This window comes from Carcharodon carcharias, chromosome X, assembly GCF_017639515.1.
Source record: "Carcharodon carcharias isolate sCarCar2 chromosome X, sCarCar2.pri, whole genome shotgun sequence".
NCBI lineage: Eukaryota > Metazoa > Chordata > Chondrichthyes > Lamniformes > Lamnidae > Carcharodon > Carcharodon carcharias.
Window position 1 is genome coordinate 21,771,213 of NC_054507.1, and position 13,767 is coordinate 21,784,979.

General features: G+C 40.7%; 1 protein-coding gene across 4 annotated transcripts in view; it reads right to left on the reverse strand.

The window, feature by feature from the left end:
• ikzf4 (IKAROS family zinc finger 4) overlaps positions 1–13,767 on the reverse strand; it is a 163,177-nt gene that overhangs the window by 47,724 nt on the left and 101,686 nt on the right. For all 4 annotated transcript variants that reach the window (XM_041180271.1, XM_041180270.1, XM_041180267.1 and 1 more), the window contains exon 4: positions 5,173–5,277. In XM_041180271.1, the coding sequence (XP_041036205.1) occupies positions 5,173–5,277 (105 nt within the window). The remainder of the gene's footprint in view (positions 1–5,172; positions 5,278–13,767) is intronic.

A 13,767-nucleotide genomic window follows, 5' to 3' on the forward strand; every position in this document is an offset into this window, starting at 1 on the left:
AGGCTGTGTGGCAGGTCTACCAGAAGTGTGAGAAGCCTCCAGTATTTGTGCATTAAGCCCGCTGTCTACAGAAACCAAAGCTGGGGAAAAGCCACTTTGAATTCTACTGTCCAGGATAGTGTGTTAACTTGGTGGTATCTGGTTAAAACCTTTTTTTTTTAAACCATTGCCTTAATGGGGGTGTAACTAGAAGCCAGATTAATTAGGGGTTTTAGGAGTTATTGTGGTAGTAATTTGTAGACCTATGTATGTGCTTGAAATCTTTTCTTTTGTTAATAAATGTTTAATTTAGTTTTCTAAAAAAAATCTGAAGTCTTGGTGGATTTATTACTTCTGAATTCAGGATACACATCTCGAAATAAATACAAATTACAAAACCATTGTGATAGCATGATCAAGTTTCCCTCGTGGATTTGATTAGCCTGGCACACATCATCTGCCGCGTCATAACACAACTGACCATACGCATGCAAACACCTCCCAATAAAGGTTGCTGGATAGCAATATGTAGTAAGAACACTGGCTGATTTCTGTTCCACTCAAGGCTTTGGCAGCCAACTGAAGGCTGCTTGGCTGAGATGAGTTAACTCAGTAGGGTCTGTGAACTGAACACGGAATCCAGTTGGATCAGTTAGCAAGAAAAACGGTTCTAAAAGCGTATAAGTTGTAATAATTATTGGCAGCTGAAATATATTACTCATTATCTAGCCTTCTAATAGTTTGGTTGAAGGCAATATGGCAAATATGCCAGAAGAAAAGTTAGCACAGCCAAGATACAAAAAAGCATTTCCATACAAGGAGCAGAAATGAAGTGCAATGTGCAAAGCTGGAGTAGATGAAAGTCAGTGGCAGCACAAGTTGGGAATACACAAACAATTTGTAGATGAGAATCATCTGAGACTCTCAAAACTAAGAATTCTCAATTTTTTCCTAAATCTGAATTTACTTTACCAGATTGACCATTACATTCTACAGCTCCTGTTAATGGAACAATAACATCTTACAGGTACATTATCCAAAATCAGGCTGTCCAAAAACTGGATATTTTTCTCTTGGGAGATCTGGGCGCCACTCCCGAATAGAGTAAGCATGGGAATGAAGAGGCCATTTTGAGGCAGATCCCAGAGGATGGAATCAGTGAGAGTTGTCCACACAGGACCTTAGTGTTTCAATTGGTAAAAGCAATCAATAAATAAGCCTAGGTTCAATTCCTGATCGATGCTAAATCAGCTGATCTCAGAAGGCATTGCTATAGAAATGATGCAAGTGGCCTCAGAACCCCTGACTATAGAACATAAATTCAGCCAGAGTGCTCTCTCCTTTTATCTGTGCCCTGGTATACATAGATTTGCAATTCCAGGGAGATTCTTTTGAGGGATGAATTGAATGCTTATGTGGTGAGAAGCAAATATCTGATTGTGTGATTTTCACGTCATGAAAAAACAAATAGCCAGCGCCAATAGTCTTTTCACAAAACAAATATAATTGCAAATTCTTTCCTTCTATATCGGAGTCTGTCCAATGAACTACCTGACAGTGCATCAACATATTTCTCCAAATCTCCAGGATTATAATATGGCAACTTTCAGTGATTAGAATGATGTTGACATTCTTTTAATGTTTAAAGGTAACTTCCGTGTAAATAATGCGATGGGAGAGGGGAATCAATCATACACACAAGCTGCCTGTTCCACCAGCGAGTAATCCAAAATCTGGGAAAATCCAAAATCCGTCATGGTCTCAGTCCCAAGTTTGCTGGATTTTGGGCATTGGACCTCTACAGTTGTACCCTTAAGTAGGGCAGCCACCCCATCAGCTTTCCAAACTGCTTGAACAAAACTGAGCACATGTGGCCTGTTCCATGCCAGCACATACCCAAGGCATTTAAAAATGCATTCCATCCTTGTCCAAGTTTGGGTCAGTCAAAAGATAGCTGGGAAAGATGGCTGAGAAGAGAGTCAAATATGCCTCTCAGATGCATCTTTGATTATTATACACTCATTTTCTTACAATAAATTATATATTTGCTCTCGGTTTTATCATTGGGGTTTAGTGGCTCTGATAGGAAATCAGTTAAGTCTCCATTAGTGTAAGACTGGGGAAACACCACACTGTATGCCTATGCGCAATGTTCAGAGCAAGTAAATTAGGTCAATTTCTCCCTAAAACCACAGAAGCGTACAGCACATAAAAAGGCCATTTGGCCCAGTGTGGTTATGCTGGCTTTTGGCAATTAAAATATAATCTCACTTCCCTATTCTCTCTCCATGGCCCTATATCTTCTTTTACTTCAAATATTTATCCAATTTTCCCCTAAAGGATACAATGGCTTACCACAGCCGCTCCCTGTAACAAAGCATTTCACGTTTCAGCAACCCCCTACAAGAGGAAATTTCTCCTAACTTCTCTCTTCTCTTAATAACTATTTTAAATTGATGACCCACCATCACTGACTCACCAACCAGAGGAGAAAATCTTTTCCCATTCACTGTCACAATTTTAAAAATTTAAGACCATTTTTGACTCTGATTCAGTGGAAATGCTTCCAATATGTCAATGCTGTCCTCAAAAAATTGAGATCTTTACAACTGAGGAAAGGGGTGCAGTTATAACAACACACGCACACACAATAAAGGACAGAAAGAACGAACCTGTGGTTACAGGTCAGATCTCAGATGCCACAAAAACTCCTGTAATTTTTATTTGCCATACTACTCAATTGCCCCATTATTAATGATTTAATGCATTATGGTTTTCAAAAATTATCAAGTGAGTTTCAATCTAATATGTATTTCTGTCCTCTCACATTTCTCAGATAAATTTAGTGTCTCTTGATAGTCCAACTGTGTCATTAAAATACAGTTGAGATGTTAATCCATCTAATTGTAAAGTGTGAAAATACATGAAGCATTTCAAACTTGCTTTACCTCCCAACTCCTGTAATTCCAAAAAATACCTTAGGGATAACGATTTGGAGCACATATTGAAACTCCCAAAACACAACAATAAAACAAGATGAAAATTCACCTGGAACATTGGGCTGTCTTGCTGGTTAGGACCTTGAGTGTATTGTACTGTTTTTGCTTTTTATTATTATGCAAAAGATTCACTAGTTAGTGGTGATACGGAAGCAACTTTTGCCTCTTTTAATTGGTGCTTATTTAGATCAGATCATTGAAGGCTAGGTCCTGTCTGCCAGTTTCAAACAGTTATGTTGCCAAATCTGGCGCTCTTTATCCTATCTAAACGGTTCTACAATTTTACCACCAGGGCAGAGGCAGATTTAGCACTGCAAGGTCAGAAAGCCAGCACGCAGATACAGTAAACTGCAATCTTAACTCAATAAGCACTATGTGCAAAAGGTCCACAGTGATATTCAGAAGGGCGTGGTGTAGGGACTGGATACTCAATACAGAACTGGAGAAATTAGAAAATGATGCACATGAAAATAAAGTAGAATAAATCATAAGTACATGAAAAGCGAGCACTAAATAGTCCTATTGTTCAATTATTCATTCATGGAACACCCAGCACCATTTTGGAAATGTTAAACTAGCTATGTTCTAAAGTGCAGGCAAGACAAACTTTATGCTGAATTTCAGAAGTTTCTGCATCATTGTGAAGAATACAGGCAGACAAGTAAATTAAATTATTCCAATCTATACCCTTCCAGAAATTCAATATTTCTCTTCAACTGCATTCATGGAAAATGATGGCACATTAAATATACACAACAGAAATTGCTGCATTTGCAATGTAAATATGAATAAAACTCACTGAAGGAAGACAGGGCTGGTATTTGAATGATGTAGGGGCCTTTTTAATGAAAAAAAGGTTATGTTCCCTTAAAGCACTCAACTTCTCCAGCCAAGAAAGGGAACAACTGAAACTATGGAGTCTCTCCTGCAGGTAGTAAATTGTTCCAAGGATATTTTGAAAATTTTAATTCTTTTTGCTTGTTTTACCTGTCTCTTTCTCCCCCTTGCAAATCAATCTTTCTTTTCCCCCTCCATTTCTCTTTCTGTATCTAATTTGACTCAATTCGCCCTACTTCCACCTCCATCATTCCTGTTTCTTTCTCTACCCTTAAATTTCATTGGTTAAGGAGATTGACAGTCATTCACCATAGTCCCAGGATCTCAAGATCCCAACCTTGCCAGTTATCAGCAGTGCAAATTTATTTATTTATTTTTGCATTGAACAGCAGGCTGGAACATACAGCCAGCGAGTTACTTTTAAGGACTGCTTACCAAGTAGAAGGGAACACAAAAGAATGCTGTACTGAACACAGGCTGTGAAGGTGTGGGCCCTCTCTGCCTATTTCTCAGGAGTGCTGGCTGGTTTTGTAAAGTAACTATCCTGAGAAATCTATTGCGAACTGAGACTGTTTGGGAATAAAACGTCGAAATCTGCTCCATACAACTACACCCAGGAAGACAACTGAACAAAACGGCCGCAACGTGGAATCATCGCGTTTAAACTAGCCAAGGTACAACTAATCGTATGCCCCTCTATTTTTCATGAGCTGTAAAAATCCTATAAGCTTATCCTCTTACTCTGCCATCTGTACGTGTGTATATATTTTTTTAAATTAAGGAAATAGGTTAAACAAAGAGCAAGAAAAGTTTATCGAAACTAAGAAAACCTGTCCGACTAATTCTTTGCAGTCTAAAAATGTAAATAGTGGGACTCCTACAGAATTGGCAATGCACATCCTCTCCAAATTCACAAAAAACCCCGTTATGGTCAAACCTGGAGTGAGAGAATAGGGGAGTTATTTCACCTCTTCACATGGTCGTAACACTATCAACAGAGTCATGTCTCCACCACCAAACAAAATTTAAGCTGGATCTATAAAACTTGCTGAAAACACAAGATGTATGCCCAGAACTACAGATTTTGATACAATTACTAAAATTGCAAAGGGCTGTATGAACACAAATTAAGATCCTACTGCCTGTTGGAATTCAACAGTTAATTCAGTCCAATGAAAATTCTCTTAAAGATTTGCAAAGTATATAGGTTTGCTACCAAATCAATACTACAGAAACGTGTTCACATGAGGAAAACTAAGCTAGAACCAGTTTCTCTATTCATTTTCAATTCTAGCTTGCATTCAGATCAGAGTCAAACCAATGCACAATTTTTAAAAAAAGGAAAGTAAAGACATACCACTCAGAGAACGGCTGGGTGAAGAGTGCTGACTGTTGGGTGTGCTCACAGTGGGACCCACCATCGCCCCAGAGAACTCTTTGTCCATTGAAGAGTCACCGCTCCCTGTGTGGAAAGAAAAAGGATTTTGTTGTTGTTGAAAAAGTCAGTAATTTATTGTTGGAAACACATTCACCTTTTTGATTTTGAACTGTGGAAGACACCTTTAAAAAAAATAACAAGGGTGGAATAACTGGTATTCCCACAGCAATGCGCTATACAAATCAACTGCATGAATTTTCAAAAACTTATCAAAAACAGTTCAAATCAAGTTCAGGTCCTGAGGACTCAACAACACATACAGCATGTCAGATTGTTACACAAAATAAAGGACAATTGCAATACATTTTCAAAATTAAACAGCAGTCCTCGGTTTTTGGGATCAATGTCATCCTTGCAAAAGTCTGTTAATTCCAGATAATGGCTGATCCATTTACCAAATACTTCTCAATCACATTCACTTTACACTACTTGTGTAGAATGTCAGATGCATGCTCAAGACTCAGATACAGAATACTGATCAAGACTTAACATAATTCAGGATCATAATGCTCAGTCCACTTGATATATAGTAAATGCATTGGCTAATTCCACTGCAGCACATTAGGTGGCTAATCTTTCACTCATTAATAGCTGCTTGCAAAAGGTTTTCCCTCTTATTAAGATTCCACCGATTTACTGGATGGAAGCACAAATCTTGCAAATCAGTCATTCTGCATAGTTCCATACCGAAATACTGATCTTACACAGTATTAATCAAACTTCGCTGATGCTTATTACATTTTGATTGTATATACTTGGCAACCGTCCCTGGACGGTAGAATAATGTACTGAAACACTTTATGCTTTTGTAGGCAAACTAAATGGCTACTCCTGCTCCTATTTCCTATATTTGTATTCGAGGGTGGACAGGAAAGTAGAGTTGAGATCACAATTGGACCGGCCATGATCTTATCAGGTGGCAGAGCAGGCTTGAGAGGCTGAATGGCCTACTCCTGCTTCTAGTTCATATGTTTATATGTAAATGGAGCTTCTAAATCCATTGGAGAGGGGAAATTACATGGATCATAAATTAGCTGCTTCTACCACATACCTCAAAATCGCCACCGCTTGGCGTCACCACAAAATCAACAGGTACAATGCAGCGGCCCAGCTCGATTCTACAAAATCACTTACTTTTTAAAAAAAATAGATCTCTGACACCATGGTGCAATAAATTTTATTTTAAACACAAAGGCACAGTCCAGTTAATTCTTTATTCTGCTAAAGGATTTTTAAAAATATATTTCAGTTAAATGAACAACCAGCTTCTAAAGAGAGACAAGAATCAGCTCTCACAACCTGCTAAGCTTAGATAGCAGCCACCACTGTCATCTGAGCATCATTGTGCTTAACTGTAAATAGTCAAATGAACTAAAAAAAAGTAAATGTAAACTAAACATTCAGGGGAAAAAAAAGGTGGAATTCTGGGTTGTCATTTGGGGTCAAGAACATGACAAATACAGGAAATATTGTAAGAGAAAAGGTCCTTCATCCCAACTAGCTTGCTCTACCTACTAAATCTATACAACAGCAACTTTGTTTGCACAATCGTAACCTTAAATCATCTCTTGCTTCCGCCCTAAACCAAATCCTGCAACTTCAAATTCAACATGTGCAAAAATTTGTCGCTGAAACAAAAGCTTCCTTTAACAGAGTTTGCACATTCATAAACCGACACCATCCAAATTTTGCTTCATTGGACATACATTTAAAGTGTCAAAAATGTAAACTTTTGCTTTATTAGAACATGAGTATAAACTAGCTATTGGAATCCAACAAGTCTCTCTTGGATTAGGATATTTAACAGGATTTCAGTTCTCAAGAGAAAAGGTTCAACTTGAGAGGATAGAGAGACCACCCCGAAAATAACAGTGACATCCACCAGGATGTTGCCTGGGGTGAAACATTTAAGTTATGAAGAGAGGTTGGATAGACTTGGGTTGTTTTTGCTGGAGCAGAGAAGACTGAGGGGCAACCTGATCGAGGGGCATGGACAGGGTGGATAGGGAGCAGCTGTTCCCCTTAGTCGAAAGGTCAGTCACGAGGGGACATAAGTTCAAAGTGAGGGGCAGGAGGCTTAGGGGGATGTGAGGAAAACCATTTTTACCCAGAGGGTGGTGACAGTCTGGAATGCACTGGGTGGTGGAGGTGGGATGCCTCACATCCTTTAAAAAGTACCTGGATGAGCACTTGGCACGTCATAACATGCAAGGCTATGGGCCAAGTGCTGGTAAATGGGATTAGGTAGGTAGGTAGGTAGGTCAGGTGTTTCTCACGTGTCGGTGCAGACTTGATGGGCTGAAGGGCCTCTTCCGCATTGAGAGATTCTGTGATGATGCATTATTCCTTCGCAACCACTGTACAAGTCTTTGACACAGTTGACCAAGCCATCCTTCTCCAAAACTTTTCTTTCAGCGTACAGTACCATAAGAATGGGTTTGCCTGGTCCACTCGGTAGAATTTTAACTGTGGCACTCTAATTCCGACGGTGGAAAAGGAAGTGGCCGCTGTTTCCTCTCTGACTTTTTGCCAGTTCCTACACGATTCTAATTAAAATTTAAAGCACCAGCAACGTGCACGGGTGACACATGCGATCACAGGATGGAGGAAGCTTTTCAGTGGTGAAACCCACCGCCAGCTGACATTGGAGCAGGTACAGGCAGGCTATGAAAGCGCCTCCTGGACAAACAGGGAGGGCTCTTCATTTACGGCTACAACTTCACTGCCAACTCAATAGTCATTAACGTAAGACTTATAGAGAGAACAAAGGTGGCAAGGGTGTTTTTAAAAACTGAATTTCACTTTTAAATATTTCATATATATTGGTTTTCCTTTATTCACGTGTGCATCATTGTTATTTGTGAAGACTAGCTTAGTCAGGCAGCTGAATGTGCTGCACGCCTCATGGCTGGCACACATTGATGGTTACAGGGGGGGTTGGGGATATTTCTTTGTTGTGGAAGAATTGATGTGTTTTTGCATTCACTCTTTATTGAATGTCTATATTAGTGTACAGTGTTGTACTCGCCACTCTGTGGGACATGGCTGAATTTGCAGGCTCAGCTGGTCCTCCTTCCTATGCATTGTAAAGGACATTGTCCAAGATCACTCTCAGCAGGGATGATTGAAATATTGTAGGTGAACTCAAAAGCCCTGTAAGGACTTTGCCAGCCAACACCCTGAGAAGGAGCCACATGTGGACATTACTGACACTGCTCTTTAGGCCCCTCATTTTCATACTTTTGACTGATTGATTCCCCCCATCCCCTACCACACCCAGGACACCAGGCCCTTCCCTCTTTCACTCCTCCATGCCCCTAACCCCACCCCTGTCCTTCCTTGGATTCCCCCTTCCACTCTTCCCCCCACCCCCCTCCACTGAATCACCCTTGCCAGTCCTGAGCCTCCATGCAAGCTGCCATCCTCCTGCTCCCCTCCCTGTGTCGCAAAGTTCAATAAGGAAAAGCGCTAACCTCAGACACAACTCTTCCCCCACCCTTACAGATAATGTGGGAAAATGTGAACTTGCATACTTTGGCGAGGAGAATAGAAAAGCAGCATATTGCTTAAATGGAGAAATGTTACGGAAGGATGCGTGTGCCCTGGTAAATGAATCACAAAAAACAATGCACAGGTACAGAATGTGATTAGGAAAGCAAATGGAATGTTGCAAGGGGCATGGAATATAAAAGTAGAGATGTTTTACTGCAGCTGTACAGGGCATTAGTGAGACCACATATGGAGTGCTGTATACAGTTTTGGTCTGCTTATTTGAAGATATAATTACATTAGCAGTTCAGAGAATGTTCATTCGACTCATTCCTGGGATGAAGAGGCTGTCTTATGAAGAAAGGTTGAGCCTTTAACCATTGGAGTTTAGAAGAATGAGAGGTGATCTTATTTAAACAAAAGATCCTGAGGGGATTTATCAGGTACTCGCCAGAAAGATGTTTCCACTTGTGGGAGAGACTAGAACCAGGGGACAGTGTTTAAGAATAAGAGGTCTACCATTTAAGATGGAGATGAGGGGGAATTTTTTCTCTCAAAGGGTCAGTAGTATGGGGAATTCTCTTCCCCAGAAAGCAGTGGAGGCTGGGTCATTGAATTTATTCAAGGCAGAGTTAGACAGCTTTTTGATAGGCAAGGGAGTCAAGGGTCTGGAGGGCTAATGGCAAAGTGGAGCGAGGCACAACTAGATCAGCCACGATCCAATTGAATGGTGGAGCAGGCTCGAAGGGCTGAATGGCTTACTCCTGCTCCCAAGTCCTATGTTCCTACAGAGTCACCACACTCCTCTTCTACAGTTACATGTTACCCCATGCTGATATTATTCAGTTTATTCACAGATAATGGATTCTTCGACGATACCTTATTACACATCTCCACCTCATCTCTTGCCTCCCTTCCTGCCTCTGTGCTTTCAAATTGCTTTGTCAGATATCCAGTCTTTCCCAGCTGAAGATTCTGTGTCCTTTGTCCCAACAGGAGAGAAAAAAAGTGACACAGACACAGAGATACAAGGGAAAGGTTCAGGTATGGAGCCAAAATGGCTGAGGCAGCCAAAACGCAGACATCAATGGAGTCAAGGAAATTGAGGTTACGTAGGCACGGCAGAGATAGCGAGAAACAGGTTTTTTCATAAAGTATACTGTGTAAATGCAAGTAGCTGTCTGCTGAAACACCTCAATTTAAAAATATTTTTGGAGAATTGAAACAGACCAAAACGAAGTTTAGAAGGGAAGGAGACTCGGTGTTCAGTATCATATTGCATTAAAAATTAAGGTTGTGCATTTAACAAAGCAATGCAATAACTGACTCAATGTTTAATTTGAGTAAATAAAACTTCTTGTACTGCAAATCTATAGGGTATAGGTTTAAGATTCCACTTTGAATACTTCCAGATTGAGGCCATAAAAGAATTCATAGGTGATCAGGACCAAGTAAACTGACTATCCTCCTCTGGAGTTGCGAATGGAGGACATATGGAATGGTTAGGTGGTGCAGGAGTAAATCATGAGCATATCATTATAGTACAATGAAATCTCGGTTGTCCAAAATTGAGACAATTAATAGCATTTTCAGCTGGTGGTTCCATTTTTTTTTCCATCCTGCAAGGAAATTCATTTTCTTCAGGATAAACTTTTCAGCTAAGTGAGAGAAAGAAAAAACATCTAGCAAAAACCAAGGCAAATTCACCCCTTCCTTCCAATCCATGTGGTTCAGCCATGGAGGGGCTGGTGGTAGCACTTTGCTGGACTACAATCAAAAAGTATACTTCCATCAGGTACAGGGGCAGTGTGCAGCAATAACCCAACAATCCCACCCACTCCCTTCCCTGTCACCCCATTCCCAACCAGTTGCTTACAGCTGTCAACAATTCCCTCCCATAGCATCAATCAAATTGGATATTGAACCAAGTGGGGAATCAAAATATGCATCCTCCCAGCACCACCAGAGTTCCACATATGACTTTTTAAAATGGAGAGCATAATTCTATACAAATATAGTGTACTATTACATTTGTTGAATTGACTCCACTCTCTCCCTTATTTTTACATTTCATTAGAACAGAAACAGCAGCCCAAGTGATTCCTAGGAAAGCCTCAGCAATGGAAGCAAGACAGCTGCAAGATGACAGAAGCCAAGTAGGATGGCAGCTGCCAAGTCCTAGGACCATACCATAGTGCAGTTGGCAGTTGCAGTCTGCCAGCTTTAATCTGACACATACGCAGCTCTATATTTAGTAGAATTGGACTAATTAAATCTCAGCAGAAAAAGAGTTACTTCCATTGTGAAATTTGAGATTTAATTGTAAACAAGAGCTGAATTGGTTGAATTTCCTTCTTTCCATATTTGAGATCAGTTTGTGCAGAAACCTAGGTTAAAAAAAACTCTTCTGTGCGCCCAATTGAGGATTAACTTCAACGTGTATTAACACCTTTAGCTTTATTAAATTATCCTAAGGCAAATTATCCACAGATACATTGTAAAACAAAACATGACAGAGCTACATAAGGATATCAAGTCAGCTGACCAAAAGCTAGTTCAAAGAGGTAGGTTTTAAGCAACATCTTAGAGGACGAAAGTGAGGGGAAGAGATGGGAGAGGTTTAGAGGTGGGAATTCCTGAGCTTGGGGACCGAGGGCAACTGAAGGCGTGGCCAGCAACGTGGAGCAATTAAATCCAGGATGCTCAAGAGGCCAGAATTAGAGGAGCGCTGATATCTCAGAGGGTGGTGGAGATGGAGGCGATAAGAGATAGGGAGGGGCGAGGCCACGGAGGGATTTGAAAACAAGAATAAGGATTTTCAAATCAAGATGTTGGTTGACCGGGAGCCAACATAGCTCAGTGAGCACGGGGAGGAAGGCAGAGCTTTGGATGACCTTAAGTTTATGGAGGTTAGAATGTGGGAGACCAGCCAGGAGTGAGAGTTGGAATAGTTTAGGGGTAATGAAGGCATGAACCGAGGGTTTCAGCAGCAGATGAACAAAGATAGGGGGCAAAGTCTGGCGATGTTACAGGTGGAAATAGGTGGTCTCGAGATGGCACAAGTGAGGTAGGAAGCGTTGTGTTATGGGTTCGTTTGATGTCTCAATGATGAGATCCTGAGACTTGTATGTTTAAAGATTAATAAATGGTTCATGTTTAACTATGTAAAAATCTCAGTTGATGTCATACTTGGTGCTGCAGCCATGCAGATAGGCTGCTTCTAGAGTATTCTAGCTAGATTGTTACCATGTGGCTCTATGCATCATACTATGGGCAGTGCTATTCTTCAGTCCCATGTTAACCCTTGCTCTGCCTAGCACCTTTACATTACAATGACATGCAAGCGCACACAGCATCATACAACATCTCAAAAGAAAACTTTCCTCCCTTCCAACGGAGTATTACAATACAATCTTCCCTTCGTTATCCCTTCACCTCAAGTCTCTGGCTTGAGGCTTGACAGGTCTTCCACATCTCTGTCACGTTTGGAGGAACAGTAGTAACACTCTGTTTCTGGTACTTGGTAATCTCCATTTGCTTTTTGCACTCCCGAGTTACACTTCTCTTTATTAACAACCTGTCTGCTTCTTTCGGATACTGTGGGATTGTCCCATTACTTCTAAAGGGAACGTGCACTCTGTTGATTCCGAGTGGACTCGAATTTTCTTTTTCGATGGTGTCTGCCATGCTCGATGGACGTTCTTGATGTTCAGTTCTTGATTTTCATGTCAACCATTTCAGTTTTCAACAACTTAATAGTTTTCAGTACGCCTGAGACATCCAGTGCTTTTTCTTCCAGCTCCTTGCTTTCAGTGTCGGATTTACATTTTCCGATCTTATTTCTGTCTTTTCTTTCTGGCTGCAACAGAACTTTGTCCTTGATTTTGGTTTCACAGTTGGCCAGGTCTGTCTCTGGTGAAGGTCTTAGCTTGTTTCAGTTCTGTAATCGTGCTATACATGGCTTAATTATCCATTCACAGCTTGGAAAGTTCTACGGCTTTCCCTTTCAATGGCTCCTCGTTTTCATTCAACTGCTTCTTCAGCTTTTCAGTCTGTTTCTTGTAGCTTTTGGCTTCCTCCTGGAATCTTGAACATTACTGAGTCTTCTCTGCCAACTGGTTCTTCAGTTTGTGCAGAGTGACATTAAATTACCAAGAGAAGCAAAATGAATTTTCCAGAAGAATAAACTTTGATTTGAGGGACGCTTGTAGCATGAAGATTCTTCAACACGTTTTCCTTTTCTTTGCAAAGCTTGCTTGGTTCACCTTGAGTTTTCCTGTAATTCAGCATAAATTCCTTGAGTTTCTTCTGCTATGCTACCATTCTGTTGTTTCAGACAGTCACTATTCCTTCATGTTGCTGAATGGTGATGCATTCCTTTTGCATTTGATCTTGAAGGACAATAATTTGTTCTTATAACTGTTTACTTTCTTGTTGACCTCTTGCCAACTCACTCTGGGCGTCAGTACATCATTTTGTTGCTACTGATAGAAAAAGCTGCATTGCAATTGAAGTAATATGCAACATCCGTTTTAGCTCATGTTTGTCCATGGCTGATTCTTCAAGGAGTTTTCAAGGTCACAGCATCTGTGCATACCTTTTCTGCCTGCTGTTTTGCCTGGCTGTACATCTGGTTGAGTTTTCCCAACTCCTGCTTTGAGTTGCCAACTGTGGAATTGAAGGCCGCTATTTCCTCCTGATACAAATTTCTGAGACAATACAAAGGTTTGTTCAGATCTCCAATAGCTTGGTTCAACGAAGACTTCAGTTTGTGTTTTCAAAGGTACATACTCAGCTTGAATCTTGCGCTTCAAATCTGCCAGTTCAGCTCTGATGCGAACAATTTCCTGTAGAACAGCTTAATTTACGTTTAGCTTTCGAGTTACCCCAGAAAGCTTTCCTTCATTCATACCATCTGCTTGTTCCGCACTATTATCTGCCTCTCTCACTCTGGGTTCTTCTGGCTCCCTCTCTCTGGAATGGGTTCTTTTGGCTCCCTCTTTCGGGGGTTTTATGAGACCCTCT